This window comes from Gracilinanus agilis, chromosome 5 (genome assembly GCF_016433145.1).
Source record: "Gracilinanus agilis isolate LMUSP501 chromosome 5, AgileGrace, whole genome shotgun sequence".
Lineage (NCBI taxonomy): Eukaryota > Metazoa > Chordata > Mammalia > Didelphimorphia > Didelphidae > Gracilinanus > Gracilinanus agilis.
In genome coordinates this window covers 116,232,695-116,251,109 of record NC_058134.1, presented here as the reverse complement: position 1 = coordinate 116,251,109, position 18,415 = coordinate 116,232,695, and the positions used below count along the sequence as shown (strand labels likewise).

Below are 18,415 nucleotides of genomic sequence, written 5' to 3'. Positions count from 1 at the left end.
TTACTTACACACACAGCTTGGAAATATCTGAGGCCAGATTTGAACCCAGGACCTCCCATCTCCAGGCCTGGCTCTCTATCCACTGAACTACCTAACTGCCTCTATATTCTTATAAATATTTATACGTTTCTTCATAGTCTTGGTTTTTCATTATATTATTATATGTTATTTATAGTTTTATTAGCATGTGTCACAAGATAAGCAGTATAATCTGATTAATGTGGGAACTCCTACTGACATAGACTGTAACTTACCTAGACATGAGTTAAGAGTCCTTGAGTCCAGAGCTTTGGAATTATTATGTGACTTGCCTCGTGTGACATGAGGCTAGTAAATGTCAGTGGCAGTATTTGAACTTGTCTTCTTGATTCAGTTCACTCTATCCATCATGTCATGCTGCCTCTCAAACAGCTCTGTGTAATCATCTATAATAGCTGCCTTTATTTCTTCATCATTTATTATAATATCTCTTTTCTCATTTTAATTTTAAAAATTTAATGTCCTTTTTTCATTTAATATGCTAATGGATTATCCATTTTCATGCTTTCTAAAAAGCTCTTTACAAATTTGTTTTATTTTGCTAATTTATTTTTTACTTGCACACTTTCTGATTTTTTTGGAACTGTAAATTAATTCATTATGTTTCTGTTTCTTCCGTGTTAATATAAATATTTAAGAACATAAATTGGTCTCAACAGTGCTTTGACTGCATTAATTAATTCAGCTTTGCCAAGGATCACCACAATTCTAAATTATCCATTGCTAAATCATAATTCATTTTGGTTTATCCTTTAACTTCAAATCTATAGTCATCTTTGTACATTAGGTGGTATTTTTTCCTTTAGAAAACATGTTGTTGGTTCCTTGTTTTTAATTCATTTTATAACACTTTTTTTAATTTTGTAGGATAAGCAGTAAGCCTGCACCTATGTTTTCACTGGTACAGGGTGAGGAGCCAATGCAGGCCTGAAACTTCTATTCAATTTATAATCTTAGAAAAGGTCAAGTTATTTACCCAAGGTCACATCAACAGTATGTGTCAGAAGAAATTGAACCTAGATCTTCTTGACTGAAGGAAGCTATCTACTAATATGTCACCAACTTTTTTTTCTTTATATAAGGGAATTCAATTCAAAGTTATAATTCTTAAATTAAGGTCAACATGAACACTTAAAAAAATTATACATGTTATCAAAAGTGAGACATTTTCCTTGTTTTACTAGTATTCTTCCTGTCCTACCTGTATAAATACATTTATGCAATACTAAACACAAATTCTATTAGTTAGTTGATACTTAAATAATACTTTAAAGTTTGTAATATGCTTTATATAAGTTATTGTAGTTGATCCCTACAAAAACCTTATGAAGAAGTATTATTATCCCAGTTTTATAGAAAAGTATATAAGCCCCGAGAAGGTAATTGATTTGCCTATGTAGCTCAGTAAAAGTTCAGAAGTGGGATCTGAATCCAGGTCTCCTGACTCCCAGTCCATCACTCATTCCATTATACCCAAAAAAAAAAAGATTTCATATTTTTTTTCATTCTTTATCTATGATCAACATATTTCCTCCTTCTTAATACCGTTTAGTTAATAGAATTTATTCACAAGTATTACAGCCCCTCACCCTCATTCCTACTTCACATAAAGCATCAACTGGAAAACAGACATGTTCATACAAATTATGGTTTTCAGTGATTCCACCTTTTAGCTTACTCCCTGGAGGAACCTAACCAGTGGGCCCCTAATCCACATCTCTTAAATTTCTTTGTCAGCACAAAAAGAGCACTTATAAATATTTTTGTTCAAGTAGGTCTCCCCTCCTTTAGTTTCGTCCTGGATATCATTGTTGGAAAAAGGCTGCTGTTACCTAATACTTTCAATATTTCTCTAAATCCCAGAAGGTGGAGATTTTCCCATCTTCTGCTCTTATTTCTAGGATCCAAAATAGTACCAAGAATGGAGTGAGGCCTTAGGAAATGCTTCTTGACCTATTTATTACTAGGATACTTTGGCAATTTGGGGGTTGCAAGATTTTCACCCATATAGTATAACTGCAGATATTCTAGTATTTTCCAAAATAGACTTGTGTAAGGAGTCGGCTTGGGAATCACAGTGCTTGGCACAGAGAGGCACAGATGAGGTTTGTGATGCCATTGGGATAGGGAACTCCCAAATATAGAGAGAGACTTACTGTTTGCTAGGCACTGTTTGAGTGCTGGAAACACAAATACAAGAAAATTGGAGAACCTTCACCCTCAGAAGGCTTACATTTTGATGGAGAAGCCAACACTTCTGGGAAAGTTGGAAGGATACATCTATGCAGATATGGTCTGGACATGCCTGGGAAGTGATGCAAAGGCCCAGATCCTAGCAAGAAACAATCCAAGTTATCAGAGCCAGAGTCAGAATCTAAGTTTCTGTTAAGGAACAGGTAGAGAAAAAGGTGGCTTGGTTTGAAAATGGACCAGAAGGAAAAAAAATCCCTCTCTAACAGGTCAGAACTCTTGCAAATTATAGTTAGAAATTTGCCTAGAACATGCAGAAATTATGCCAGGAGCTAAAGTTGTCTCAGGTACCAAGTAGAGAAGGTTTTGCTTGAAGCACTGTCTACCAGTTCTCAAACTTCTCTTCCTCCCTTGGCTCTGTAGATCTTCTCCTTTTGCTAGATGCCACACTCGGGATCCCAGGGGAAAACAGGAAACAGGGTGTCCTTTGCTCTGAAGTCTCCCAGGTTGGCAATAGTTTTTGCCCACCACTAATGGAGTCCTCACTCTGGGCACAGACACACTTCCTCCTCCTTCATTCCAACCTGGAATTCCCAGTTCCAGCTCCTTCCTGCTAGGTACAACTTAATTCCTAATCACTAGCTAATCTAATCTTACTCATAACAGTTCCCAATTTCTTCTTCTAGTATGAATTCTGAATATGATGTTCTCTTGGTTCTACTCATTCCATTGTTCATTATTCCATGTAATTCTCTCCAAGTTTTTCTTAATCAGCCTACTTATCATTTCTTATGGCACAGTAGTATTCCATCACAATCATATACCACAATTTTTTTAGCCATTCCCTAATTAATGGATATCTCCTCAACTTCCAGTTCTTTGCTACCACAAAGAGAACTACTATAAATATTCTGGAACATAGAGGTTCTTTTCCTTTTACCATGATCTCCTTGGGAAACAGACCCAGAAAGGTCTAAGGGTATGCATGGTTTCAGATACGAGACAGTTTCTTCACTTACTTGCTGCAGACCTCTGTTGGATGTCAGCTTCACTGACAAAGAGCAAGGCTTTTCTAGCTGATAGCCTGAAGGACTTTCTTAGCTCTCTCTGGCCCTAGACTCCAAAGAGCTAGCTAATGAGACGTGGGCATTTTTAGTCTACTTTTTGGATTCCTTTTCTCTTGATGCCTCCCATTTAAAACTCATTCTAAACTAAATTTGAAATAGAGTGAGAAATTTTCTTTCACTCCTTTTTATTCCCATGTAGTCTCTGCACTTACAAATCATAGAGACTGGGTAGGAAAGATTGAAAAGAAAGGGTGGCCTCTGTCCTACTTCTAGCAAACAATCAGGCACTGCATTCCCTCTCCTCATAGTACTATTTCACACACGTTCTATCTTGGTGGCATGGTAGAGATGCATGGAAACAATCCTAAAGTCACTTATATAGGATGCTTAGTGTTATCTACCATGGAATCCACTGCCCCCACACCAGGTGCTTTTCCCATTGTGCCATATTGCCTTAGAGAAGTAACCTAAGGCCACACACTGCAAGTTCTGCTCCTGTGCCATGCTTCTCAGCATCCTATGGCCAAAAAGGTTTGAAGCCAGAAGGCACCTTAGAGAAAACATCTGATTGTAGTCCAACCTCTTCATTTTGTTGATAAAGAAAGTGAGGGTGTGGATTTCTCCTGTATGTATTCCATTGCTCCACACCAAACAATCAGCTCATGACCATGCTCTCTCCAACATACTATGTCCAAAGGAGGAGAAACCCTGTCACCAACTCTCTCATCCCTCTTGCCATACCAACAACCTCACAAATCTGTGGCACCCCTGAGGAATTCAGGGGTAGATCTCAGGACATCATATCCTTCTCACTTCATCTGCCCCCCACAGTGATAAGAGCATCCTAGGAGAAATTCCTCTCTTGTATACCACTGCATCTGCATTTCCTCAATACCCTATATTCTAACACATATGCATTTAAATTTTTTTAATTCCAAGGTTATTTCCTAAGCACTTTCTAGCTACCCAAAAGCTAAACAGCCTGCTGTTGGTGGTGCATTGATTGTTGTTTAAATGGTATAGTCTTCAAGGGTAACATAATGAGGTAATACTGCCAAGATAACATGTTTTCTACAAAAAAAAATTGCTATCTGATATACTATCTTTCAGTGGGAAACCACTTAACCAGATGACAGTTATGAATGTATTATTCTAAAAGTCAGAGCATTTATGAATTGGAAGAGAATCTAGGGAATAGTTATTCTAACCTTCCTCCCAATTAGGAAGGAGTCAGGCATTCAAATCTAGCCTCAGATATTTACCAGCTTTGCAACTCTGGTGTCATTTAACTTCTTTCTGCCTTGGTTTTTCTCACCTGTAAAATGGAAATAATAATAGTGTCTGCCTCCCCATGTGGTTGTGAGGATAATATTTGAGGTTTTGTTGGTTTTTTGAGATAATATTTGTAAAGTGCTTTACAAACCCTAAAGTGCTATGTTAATGCTATTATATCTTTGGTAGAATTTTCTTGAACATGCTAAATCCCTCTGGATTAGAGAAATGCAAATCAAAATGCTTAGCAGATTGGCCAATATGACAGTAAAGGAAAATAATAAATGTTGGAGATGATGTGGTAAAATTGGAACAACAATGCATTGCTGGTGGAGTTGTGAATTGATCCAACCATTCTGGAAGGCAATTTGGAATTATGTCCAAAGGGATTTAAAAGAGTGCATGTCCTTTGATCCAGCAATAGTACAATTAGGCTTGTATACAAAGAGATTTTTAAAATGGGGATGGACCTGTTAGTACAAAAATCTTTATAGCTGCGTTTAATGTGGTGGCAAAAAAAACTGGAAAATGAGGGGATGTGCCTTGATGGGGAATGGCTGAACAAATTATGGTGCATGATGGCAATGGAATACTATTGTGCTATAAGGAATGATGAACTGCTTGATTTCTATAAGAACTGGAAAGACCAACATAAACTGATGCAGAGTGAAATGAGCAGAACCAGAAAAACATTGTACACAGAAACTGAAACATTATGGGACAATAAATATAATAGACTTTGCTTCTAAAAGCAATGCAGTGATCCAGGACAACTCTGAAGGACTTATGAGAAAGAATGCTATCCACATCTAGAGAAAGAATAGTTGGAGAAGAAATCCAGAAGAAAATATATGATTTATCACTTGTTTATATGGGTATATGATTTGAGTTTTGATTTTAAAAGATTACTCAATCATAAAAATGAATAATGTGGAAATAGGTTTTGAGTGATGATACATGTATAACCCAGTGGAATTGCTTGTCAGCTCCAGGAAGTGAGGGAGAGGGAAAAGGGGAGGGAGAGAATAATGAATCATATAATCATGCAAAAATATTTTTAATAAAATAAAAATTACATTTAAAAAAAGAATTTATTTGAAAATGAAATATTCAACTCCTTCATGTTGACAACGTGGTCAGCTAAAGTAGTACTACTTTCCAAAAACAGAGACCTTAATATGCCCAAGCACACAGACTCAGAACCTAAGAACAAAGTCTTTGGAGCACCACAACTCTGGCCATTGGAGTGAGTTGCTTACCCCCTCATATAAATTTTAAATATGGTATTTAGGTTTATTAGGGGTGTTATTATTTTTAATAGAGGTAGTATGGTCTATTGGATAAAGTACTAGACTTGGAAGACCAGGGCACAGATCTCAACCTCCAAGAGTGACTAGTTTAGTGACTTTGAGTAAGTTGTTTATCATCTATGTGACTCAAGCAACTTCCTAAGATTTATCTGCTAAGCAATACAGGAATTTGTAGAGGAATTTCTCTACCAAAATTCTATTTCTCACCCAGTAGGCAAGAAGGCAAGTTCAGTGAGGGTAGGAACTATGTAAATTTTAATCTCAGTAAGTGCTCTATGACTTTCCCAGACAAAACTCTCCAAGATCATAAGCTACAGAAAAGTTGCTGATTGGCATCTGTTGGAAAAATATCCATATCAGAAATTCTTTACTCCAATGATATCATAGCACCAAGCTTCTTCCCCTGTTTTAGATAGACCTAGCTAGCACTATGAACTAATGGAAGAGGTCATACCTAAGTTGAGCCTTGAGGAAGGAAAGGATTTCAAGGGAGGAGATAGAAGAATCCATTCCAGAAATGAGGAGAAAAGGATGGTGACAAATGGGGAGTTGGGGTGGGGGGAGTTGTCATCCAGAGTACCTGAAATGTAGAGTATGTTATAGGGAGTAGTGTGAGGTAATACTGGAAAGTTGCCGTGGAGCCAGATTGAGGAGGGTCTGAAATGTCAAGATGAAGGATTTATACTTTACATAAGACATTTTTATATTTTATTTCATACACATGGGCGGCTACTAGTATAGAAAAAGGTATCATAAGACTTAGAACCAAGGGCAGCTGGGTAGCTCAGTAGAGTGAGAGTCAGGCCTAGAGACAGGAGGTCCTAGGTTCAAACTCGGCCTCAGCCACTTCCCAGCTGTGTGACCCTGGGCAAGTCACTTGACCCCCATTGCCCACCCTTACCAATCTTCCACCTATGAGACAATACACCGAAGTACAAGGGTTTAAAAAAAAAAAAAGACTTAGAACCAAAAGGAACCTTTAAGACTATTTTAAAGACAAGGAAACTTGGCCGCCAAAAGAGCAAGTGCCCCAAGACCACACAGATGGTATATTTAAGGTCCAGATCTTGTCCTAGATCTCCTTTCTCAAAGTGTTCTTTCCATTGTACCATGACATAATCAGAACAGTGTAGAAAGAAACTATTGAGTTAAAGGTTCTAGAACCATTATTTACATTAGATTTCTTAGTAATTCTAAACGAGATAGTGTTATGTTTAATTAATGATCCCTGGCTCCAAATATGTGTAAACTAATTGACTGGAAACTATAAAGTTTTGATATCTTGTTCATCTTGAACTATTACTTCATAACACTGACCATGATTCCTCTTTGTACAGTAAAGATACAAGAAATTGTTCCACCCTGGTTACTTTACAGATATTTCAGGTAAGACAAATTTCTGTTTTGTCCTAGAAAAGAAAGGATTTCTTTTTCTAGTATTTTAGGAGTCTATGATACTTTAAGGGTATACCTTCAAATTGGGGCTGGGGTCAAGTGGGAATGAGGAGAGGCCAAATACAACCTTTTCCTGCTAGTCAGTTCTGCTTGGGGCCAACCCTGGCTGTAACTGTTCCAGTAGAGTTGGTTGTCAAGGTTGAAGCCTTGAAGGTTGACAACATTTGGCCACCACCCAAATGGAAAAAGGAAAGGTTTTTAGACTATACATATTATAATTAGGAATTTGTCTATATTTTGTATAAGAGAGAACACAAAGTGTTAATATCTGATATTTTCCTTTATCCCTCCTTCACTTTACTGGTAATGTCCTTCTTATTGTATGTACATAAATAGATTGTAGAGTTGTAGGCTCTCCTGCCCTAAAGACCTAAAAAAATTAAAGCCCATGGAGATGAATGAAGTGATCACAAAGAAAAGTAGGCCAGGATTTTAGACCAAGTGTTCCAAACTATTTATTTTTTGGAGATCCCAAATGTGTTGCTCCTTTCATTATACCACAGCTCCTTTTCAGATACCCATATACTTTTGATCCCTGTGTACCCATTTCACATGAAAGGAAATGATTAGGAACAGCTAGATGACTCAGTTGATCTAGAGACACAAAGTACTGGGTTCAAATTTGGCCTCCAACATTTCTTAATTGTGTGACCCTGAGTAAGTCTCCTTCACCCCAGTTGACTAACCCCTACTGCTCTTCTGCCTCAGAACTGATATTTAGTATTGCTTCTAAGAAAGAAGGTAAAGGTTTGTTGTTTTTTTTTTTAATTCATTAGAATAGAACTATTTCTTCTATCCATGTGACTTTGTTGTCAACTATATTTATTAAACAGATTATAGGAGGAAAAACCAAAAGATATCTTAAAATGCACACAGAAAATCTTTCTTTAGTTTTTTAGTTTGTTTATTAATATAGAAAATGTGTTAATAACTCAGATTACCCAATCTTTTTCAACTCACATAGGCTAACTCTTTATAATGATCATTCCAAAAATATCTCAGAACCCATAGGACCTGGTGAGCAAAATATTCAGAAAATGTGTCTGCCTTAAAAAGTTAGAGCCAATGGAAACAGTTTTAAAACAACATCCCAGCAGTGCCCCAGTGGAAAATCTTCCAGCTGGATTGAGAAGATAGTGGCATCCAAATTTTTTAAAAGAATTATAATATATTCCAAGATAGAACCAAATTTTATTTAAATTTTAGAAGTTCTATGGCTTTCAAACAGTGATCAGCATCATTTGCCAATTCTAAAGTAGGAATGCCAGAACCAGTTTCATAAAGGGAAAAGATTATTTGGCAGCTTGTCCCTGACACTCTAAGTTTAACCCACTCTTGAAAAGAGTAAAATAAAAGGGAAAACTTTAAGTTAAAGCAACCTGGCAGAGGTGGGAGGTAGAGAAATTGCTCCATATTTTTATCATCACTCTCTAAATCATCTAAAACAAAACAACAAAATCTTGTCCTGTTATCATAACTCACACCAGCCTGAAAATGAAGCTGGTAATAATAGCCAAATGTCCATGGTACCCTCTGCAGAATGGATTATGAAGAGAATCCCTGAGTAGCTCTTTGTGACCTCAGATTTGATACTACAAGAGGTGAAGGTTCCCCAAGACCATTTTAAGGCCTGCTTCTAAGATTGTAGTAATATTAAAGATTCCCATAAAGTGCAGAAGTATTTTTCTAAACTCTAGTTGGTTGATGATTGACCCCAGTTCCAGGTGTCTTACATACTAAAAAAAAAAAAAAAAAAGGTTGAGAATCAGTGCTTTAATACAAGGTAAAGTTCTTCAGATCATCATAGCAATATCCAAAAAGTGGTTTGGAAAGGACGCCTCACCCCACCGCAGCCCCAAACATTCACATAGCTTTAAAATTGTAAATAGGTATTTAGGCAAATCACATATGACTGTGGGAACCTCAGAAGAAAGACTTTCTTTCCATTTTAGTAGTAGTTAGCAATACAATCTGAAAGATTCTTGAGAGGAAAACAGTTGGCCCCACAAGGCACTGAGAAAACAAAGCAATCTGAGCATGTGTTAAAACTCAGCTGCTATGAAAAGTTCCATCTTTTGGCCATTGATATAAGATTTTCAGGAGAGGAGGCAAAGGAGGAAAAGAATTCAGCTAAAATAGTATGAACTGTTCCACAATGAATGTAGAAAGTGCATTTTAGAATGTAAAGAAAGTCAATGGTTGGGTATTTACCCAAGCTACACATATACCTAGAATTGTTACAATCTAATTGAAGAAAATATTCTTATTATTCTAAGGTACTCAACTATTATAATTATTTGTCTTTTTATGCAAAGTTTGGTTTCTTCATGTAAAGACATTTCAGATATTGATAAAAACATAAAAGTCCAGAGGAAACAAATTAAAAAAGCAAACAAACCCTTACTTTCCATCTTAAATCAATACTGTGTACTGGTTCCAAGGCAGAAGAACAGTAAGGGCTAGACAGGGTTACGTGACTTGCCCAAAGTCACATAGTTAAGAAGTTTCTGAGACCAGATTTGTGCCCAAGACCTACCATCTCTAGGCCTGGCTCTAATCCAGAGCTCCCTAAGCTGCTGCCAACAAGTTTATTTTTGATGGAACACAAATAAATAACATTTATATTAATTTTATAGCTCATATATACCAAATTTTATAACAGATGTCATCATTGCAATTATATATGACAAAAAGAATTAAAAAGGGAAATAAATGAAGGAGAGCTTCTGAACTGAGACAACATTGAGTTTCTTTCTGAATCTGGGGAGTACCTTTCCTTATCAGCCAAAATTATCCAACTTATTTCCTCAGTGTTGTGATTTTAGGAGATTTGGAAGGAAAGCATCATGATTCAATACTGCCATCTTTTGAATCTAATCTCATTTAATCTGGGGAGGCCTAGTTTTGTCCCTGTTAGTTAACAAACTGAAGAGGAGAGGTATCTGTTGTCTTTAAAAGTTTGTACCTACTACTAGAATTTGTTTTTTTTTAAACCCTCACCTTCCGTCTTGGAGTCAATACTGTGTATTGGCTCCAAGGCAGAAGAGTGGTAAGGGTAGGCAATGGGGGTCAAGTTACTTGCCCAGGGTCACACAGCTGGGAAGTGACTGAGGCCAGATTTGAACCTAGGACCTCCCGTCTCTAGGCCTGGCTCTCAATCCACTGAGCTACCCAGCTGCCCCACCCCTACTACTAGAATTTGAAAGAATCAAGATGATGGTTTTTCTGAAATTTGGGCTGCTATAGGCTATTGCCTTGGAATTTTTTAGAACAAATTATGAACTAAAGCTTATCAACATTTTTTATCAAGAGCAATAGAAAAACTAATTTCTGCTGCCAATAATGCCAGAGATTGTTCCCAAATTATTTGTCTACTTGGTTATCTCCTACATATAGCTAAACTAAACCAAAATGTCAGGGATCTCATTCTTGCTTTGATCTTGAAAACTAGAGGCTTCCAATAACTTTTCTTCCACTCTCATTCCCCAGATCTGCAACAAAAACTAAAAAACGACTGTTGAGAACCTATATCTTCCCAAAGGAGGAAGATGCCTAAAATGAATTGGACAGAAAATACAAAAAGGATCTTCATTAAGAATTGGAGTTTTTAGTTACAAGAAATGTTTTGATTTTTATTCCCTGTTTTGGAAAGCACTCAAAGAGCACAAACCACTCAAATGAAACAATTATTTAAATCACAATCTAACTTCCAGATCCAATACTGGTAGGTCAATAAAATTCTGCCATTCATTGAAAATGAATTTACTTTTTCCTTATGGAAACAAAGCTTATGAAGTTGTGTCTCCTAGAACAGAAGCACAAGGGGGATAAAACATTGCCTGTTGACAAAAAAAGGGGGCTCAAAGCCAAAGAAAATAACAGTGACTATGAAATAGAAAACCAGGTCTTACTGCTTGATTACTTGCATGGGACCATTATTAATTTTTGACCATATGTAGCAGACATTATGTTTTTATAGCATTTGAAATTATAAATCATTTATAGAGACTAGAAATAAATAACCGTAAATGAAGTAACTGGGATCAAATAGTTGACCTAGTTTTACATGCCAAAGGAAGGAAACTGATTGTAACCATCATTCTCCTACAGGAACTAAAAAGAACATTAGAGTAATGGATAAGGAAATTAAATTAGGAGTTGATTAAAACAGATTGAAGATGAAAAGAAAAAGAAATGTCTTCAGAATTGGGCAAAGGGAAAAAAGAATTATCTTCATAGTAAGAAATTAGTCCAAAGTATTAGACCTTAGAATATTAAAGAGGAAAGGTCTAAGACCACCTAATGTCTACCTATTCACTTTATAGATGAGGAAACTTGGTAAAGTAATTTGTTCAAGAATGTCACTTTGATAAATGAACTAGACCAGAGATGGGCATAAAACCCTTCTTATGACATGAATAAAAGGTGGTACTCTGGGTCTAACCCAGGGAAGAATTTTTTAAGGGAAATCAAGTTTGTTCAAAGGACTAAGAGGGTAGACTAAAAATTAGAAGTACAGGGCAGCTGGGTAGCTCAGTGGATTGAGAGCCAGGCCTAGAGATGGGAGGTCCTAGGTTCAAATCCGGCCTCAGCCACTTCCCAGCTGTGTGACCCTGGGCAAGTCACTTGACCCCCATTGCCTACCCTTACCAATCTTCCACCTATAAAGTCAATACACAGAAGTTAAGGGTTTAAAAAAAAAAAAGCAAAAAAAAAAATTAGAAGTACAAGAGCTAAGTGTGAGAGAGAAGGTGAGAATAGTTTGTCTTTTATTTTTATTTTTGTTCTATAGATTAGTTATGCTAAGTTTGGGGCAACAGCAGGAGAAAGGCCAGATAAGAGGAAATTCAGGATTGGGGCCTGGTAGGTGCTACATATTTTAGATGGTCTAAAATCTGGAAAGGTCAGCTAAGGCAATGGAGTAGCAAGTGAATCTTGCAGGCTTGGTATATGAGATGGAGGCTAGGAAAAGGAACAAATGGCCACAATCACAGGCCAAAGAAAACAGGGAACTAGGACTTAAGAGAGACAAGGTGACCCTGTCACTGGCTTGGATACCAACTTCAAGAAGAGCTTGTGGAGCCAATAGCGCTTCATACACTTTCCCCTCCAGGCTAGTATCAGTGAGAGGAGGCTTGAGCTAAAAGATGAAGACAAGTAGATAACCAAGGTAGAATGAGGCAATAAGAGGATGGATGTGAGTTTTACAATGTATTAATCATTTACACAACCCAATAATTTTTAACATTTAATATAGTTAATATATTTAATAATTTAAAGAGGCTTTGCAGGGTTTGGTTTGGTTTGGTTTTAATAAATTGCTTTTGGTACTTTTCTCTGCCTGGTTGGAAATGCTTACCTGGTAACTTGGGGGGTGGCAGTGGATAGATATAACACTGGGCCTGGAATCAAGGAGACCTGAGTTCAAATTCACCCTCAGACTGGGCAAGTCACTCTGTTTGCCCCAGTTTCCTCATCTTTAAAATGTGGATAATAATAGCTCTTACTCCCCAGGGTTGTTGTGAGGATCAAATGAGATAATAATTATAAAGCACTTAACATAGTGCCTAGAACATTGTAAGAGCTATATAAATGTTAGCTCTAATTACTATTATTATTATTATCATCACCATTATTACTATTGCATTGTTAAGTTATAACACAATATAGTAAGGATAAACAAAGGAAGAGGGAAAATTCGTGTTGACTGGTTCACTTTGGACACCCTTAAATCCAGGATCAGGGCAGGAGTTTTCCATGAAAGTTACACACATGCTACACACAGTACCTGGAAATAACAATTGATCACCTAAGCGATCTTTTCTCTCAACATAAGCAAGGTGAGCAGTGTTTAGGGTGGATCCATCATTCATTTTCATGTTAGCAACCCAACTGCTTTCTCTGATGCTGATCAAATTTCAGCAAAAGCTCAGTTATTAAAGAACTCCCTTAAGTGTCTATGCCCCACCTAGGGATGATGGAAAACTTAAAGCAGAAATATTTTGCAATTCAAAACTCAAGTGGAATTCATTTGCTAGATAAAAACTAGTTTTCTAAAGGAGGTAGGTGGGGAGATGAGACTAAGAATAGCTATTAAAGGTGTAACAAAATATTCTATATTCCATATTTTGATCATTATAACAAAAAGCAACAAGAATATATAGGCAGAATACATTTTTTCATATATCACTGACACATCATAGTTAATCTAAGACTGAATATCCCATCAGATTCAAGGGACAATGAGCGATAAAGTAAGATGGTAAACATCTCTTATGTACATAATTCAGTGCTGGAGTCTGTAAGAGGCAAAAGAAGTTTAAGACATGACTCTCTACCTTTAACCAATTCAGGATACAAATCTGGAAATAAAACTAACACTGAAAAAATTAGAGAGAAAGGAAATGTTAAACTATTGGTAAAAACAAAATTTAAGGAAATAAATATAAAAGAAATTTCATTGAATAGAATAAAATACAATTTGAAGACTAGAAGGAAACTTAGAAGTCACTTAGCCTACACTCCACCCATCACCCCCACCCCCGATTTATAGATTGGCAATCTGAGACTCAGAGAGTTAAGTCATCTAGTTAACATGATCAGTTTTTGAGCTTGAAGTGATAGCAGATATCCAAATGGCAATGTCCTATAGGCAATTGGAAATATGATTGGAGAGCATCAGAGAGTTTAGAACTAGATATATGGGAACCATTTTCATAAAGATGAAAATTATGGGGGAAGCCAGGTAGCTCAGTGGATGGAGAGCCAGGCCTAGAGATGGGAAGTTCTAGATTCAAATCTAGCCTCTGACACTTCCTAGCTGTGTCACCCTGGGCAAGTCATTTAACCCCCATTGCCTAGCCTTGGCCACCCTTCTGCCTTAGAGCCAATTCATAGTTTTGATTCTAAGACAGAAGGAAAAGATTAAAAAAAAGAAAAGAAAAAGATGAAGGGTATTGCTGTTCAGGTGAAAATTGGAATGGGTGACCTTTTAGTAGATCCCTTTCAATTCTGAAATTCTTCAAGTTGTAAAACACTAAACCTTTTCCTCCTAGATTCCCATTGGCTGACCTCATTTAACCAAATAAGAATTCCAAATTGGATAGATGATATACAGATTGCTGGGGAAAAAGACATTGTTGTTATTTGATACTGGAAACTACCTCATGTTTTTGTCAATGAGATGATAGTCTAAGTTATAAAAATGGATGAGTTTACTGAAGGAATGATATCATTATAACCTATTACACTGTAGCAAACACCTAGTAGAATATGAATAAGCCAGAGAAAGGTGGACTTTGGGCAAAAATTGACATATCTAATTTCTTCCCTAGACTAAATCCAGCCATTTTTCCAAATATTAAAAAAAATCTTACCACATGGACACCACTCAGAAAATAATACTTTTACAGATTTTATAGAATAGTCTTGGTCTGTGTCCCTGACCTGTGAAAGGCAAAAGTCATTTGACAGCATGTTGGCTACCAAAAGTTCCAAGATTAAGCAAAAAAAAAAAAAAATTGAGGTCTAGGTCACAAAATCTAATTACAAGAAACTTCCCAGAAGCAAATGGGAAAGCTTCCTGTCAGGTCTCAAGATGGGTATGAATATTTTAAGTCGAGTTCCTTAATTAAGGCATCTAACTAACAAGGCTCTACCCACCTAAATCTCTACCAAGCTGAATGAGAGGCCAACCAATATTTATTTAAAATTCCAGAGGGATGATTCATCCAGCCTTAAGAAAACTATTATGGAAAATGTTCTGATTTGAAAATTAAATGAAAGACAGCAGATGTGTGAAGAAAGTTTGGCTCACTGCATCCTAAACTAGAGATTCTAAATATTCCATCTCCTTAGGTGGGTGAGACATCTTGCAGAAATTAAGAAATCCACATAAAATTGAAATTTTCACAAAGAATTTACAATCTAGTTAGAGATCAAACATAATACTTGAAGCAATTCGAAATGACAGCTCAGGAGTTGTGAATGCTGATAATTATAAACTACATAAAAAGATGGTAATTATCTGGGACAAACCAAAGCAAAAAGGCACCAAAAAGGCACAAGGAATGCCTTTGTCCTTCAATTCATCTATTTTATTAGTGCCCTTATCTTTCAAAGTAGAAAAAAAAAACTTGAGCTTATCCTTCAAAAATAATAGTAGAGGGGCAGCTGGGTAGCTCAGTGGATTGAGCGCCAAGCCTAGAGACTGGAGGTCCTAGGTTCAAATCCGGCCTCAGACACTTCCCAGCTGTGTGACCCTGGGCAAGTCACTTGACCCCCTTTGCCTACCCTTACCACTCTTCCACCTATAAGTCAATACACAGAAGTTAAGGGTTTAAAATAAAAAAAAAAAAAGTAAAAAAAAAATAATAATAGTAGAAAAAATAATAGTAAAAGTAGGAAGTAAAAAGGAAGAGAAAGAAAAGAGAGAGAGAGAGCATTTATATATATATATATATATATATATATATATATATATCTTCCTCCTGGACAGTATGAGGAATCAACAAGTAACATTTCTTCTTTACTAACACTACACTGGACACTATGACTAGAACTAATGAAATGCAAAACTTAGTGGATTCCTACCCACAAGAAATCTATAATCTAGTTGTGGAAAAAAATCAATAAATATTAAACAAACCATAATACATTTTTGTGTGTTACTATATTATCAAATACTATGCTGTGCAGTACAAAAAAAAATGTAAGAAAATAGATAAGGCCCTAGATGAGTGTAGTGGAAAGAGCTCTGGGCCTGAAGTNATATATATCTATATATATCTTCCTCCTGGACAGTATGAGGAATCAACAAGTAACATTTCTTCTTTACTAGCACTACACTGGACACTATGACTAGAACTAATGAAATGCAAAACTTAGTGGATTCCTACCCACAAGAAATCTATAATCTAGTTGTGGAGAAAAATCAATAAATATTAAACAAACCATAATACATTTTTGTGTGTTACTATATTATCAAATACTATGCTGTGCAGTACAAAAAAAAATGTAAGAAAATAGATAAGGCCCTAGATGAGTGTAGTGGAAAGAGCTCTGGGCCTGAAGTTAGAAAGATGGGCATTTAAATCCTGCCTCAGACACTATATAATCTTAAGTCACTTAAATCTGTATTTACCTCAGTTTCCTCAACTATAAAATGGAGGTAATAACAATACCTGCCTCATCAGGTTGTTGTAAGGATCAAATTAGATATTTGTAAAAACAATTAGTGCAGTACCTGGAATAGAGTAGGTGCTATATAAATGCTAGCTGTTATTATTATCATTAACATTATACAGTATTAATTGTGTGTGAGGGCAAATATATTGCACAAAGTGGATTTTAAATATAATTTGAATAAGTATTTGCCAAAAGGCAAGATGAAGCAAAAAGGCTCTTTACAATAGCTACTGATACAGTGAGGAAAAAGAAATGGCTCTGAAGGTGTTGTCAAGGACAGAGCTGTTGCTGGCTTTGGGATACAGATCCATCAAAAAAACAAAAATCCTTTGTTTTGGGGCTTTTCACCCACATGGTACAGAATTTCCAGAGAATTTAGGGGTGGGTGCCAATCCTATTCCAGATTCTTTTCAAGTAAGCTATATAATATGAATGAGTTTTCATGTAGATCTCACCATTTTTTTGTGAATGATGAGGTCAATTTGTAGGAGTACCACATAGTAAAATTTAGGGATAACCTTGTCAAGAAGATGGAATAATCTGCTAGCAAAAGGATGTTATGGGATAACTTGTACATGCAGAAGGGTTGGCCTTAACAAGGAGAAAGGCCACCTCACCTCCTCTTGTGAAATAAAGAGAAAGAAACAGTGGCAGAAGGCATCTGGGTAATATGAGAAGAATAGAAGGAATAAAGAGGAAGATCTCAGTTTTTTCAATTAAATATGAGGCAAAAAAAGTGAAAAGAGGGGGAGTCATGGGAAGTTTGAGGAGGGATGTAAAAAAGGTTTGGAAAAGCTGCTTGGGGTAGGATAGCAAATTTATTGTTGTTGGGTTGTTTTTCAGTCATGTCTGACTCTTCAGGACCCCATTTGGGATTTTCTAAGCAAAGATCCTGAAGTATTACCTAACTGCTCATAACTTGCCTAGGGAGGGATAAAAAAATTGCCCGGCCATAAGTGAGAATCCAATTGAATTGAACCTGGTTCAACAAAGAGTAAAGATGGCTAGTATAGGAGTGATGGCATGGGAAAGGACAGGGGTAGAAGGAGGTCTCACTGTAAAGAGCAGGGCTCAGAGTTTTACGTGAGAGGTGGGATGAAAACAGATTATGATCAGATAAAGGAATTTCAGAGTTCATTAACATGGATGTGGAGCACTTGTGGGTAGAGACAAGATCAAGAGTAGAACCATCTCTATGTCTATCTATCCATAGTGGAGGGGGAGAAGTAGGTCATGGGAAATGAATAAGTTAAGATATTGTGAGGTTAAAATGTTTGGGGGAATGTTGATATGCATGTCAAAGTCTCCTAAAACTGTTAGGGAGAAACCAGGGAAAGGTGCCTTAAACAGTAAACAAGTGGGTGTGTGGGAGACAGGAATGACTGGAAGGGGCCCAACAAGTAGGGAGACTAAAGTTTAACAGCAAAAGGGTGTCTGTTACTGAATTGGCTGTTAGGTCCAACTGCCACTCTGAAGCACCAAGACTAGGCCTATGGTAATCAGCAAAGTAAAGGCAGGAGTTTATAAGTTAAGGCAACACATTTAATCAAGGACAAACTAAGATTAAGGATGAGAATAGGGTTTACTACACTTACAAGCTAAGGGCAAACCGCAGGGACAGGGGAAGGACTTGACTACACTAAATTAAGACCTAAGCCAGGCAGGGCCCAGAGAATAACAGGACTGGAGTGGGAATCCTCACAGTAGAGTCCAGAGATGTTTTCAGGATGCCAGGAACCAACTCCTCCAGAATTGATGGTCCAAAGCAGCCCAGTAGGGAGAGAAGCCTGCAAGCTGTCCACCAGATCTCAGATCACTCCCTACTCAGGGCTGTTGTGCAGGATAGATGTCCTCTGTTTCCAACCTTCACCACACTCCAGGATCCCAGGGAAGCAG

The 18,415-nt window shown here is 36.8% G+C and overlaps 1 protein-coding gene across 1 annotated transcript in view; it reads left to right on the top strand.

Annotated features, from left to right (window-relative positions):
- Positions 1 to 18,415, top strand: part of AGBL3 (AGBL carboxypeptidase 3) — a 132,718-nt gene that overhangs the window by 93,104 nt on the left and 21,199 nt on the right. Inside the window, exon 17 of the mRNA XM_044677822.1 lies at positions 7,216 to 7,264. Coding sequence (XP_044533757.1) covers positions 7,216 to 7,264 — 49 coding nt within the window. The remainder of the gene's footprint in view (positions 1 to 7,215; positions 7,265 to 18,415) is intronic.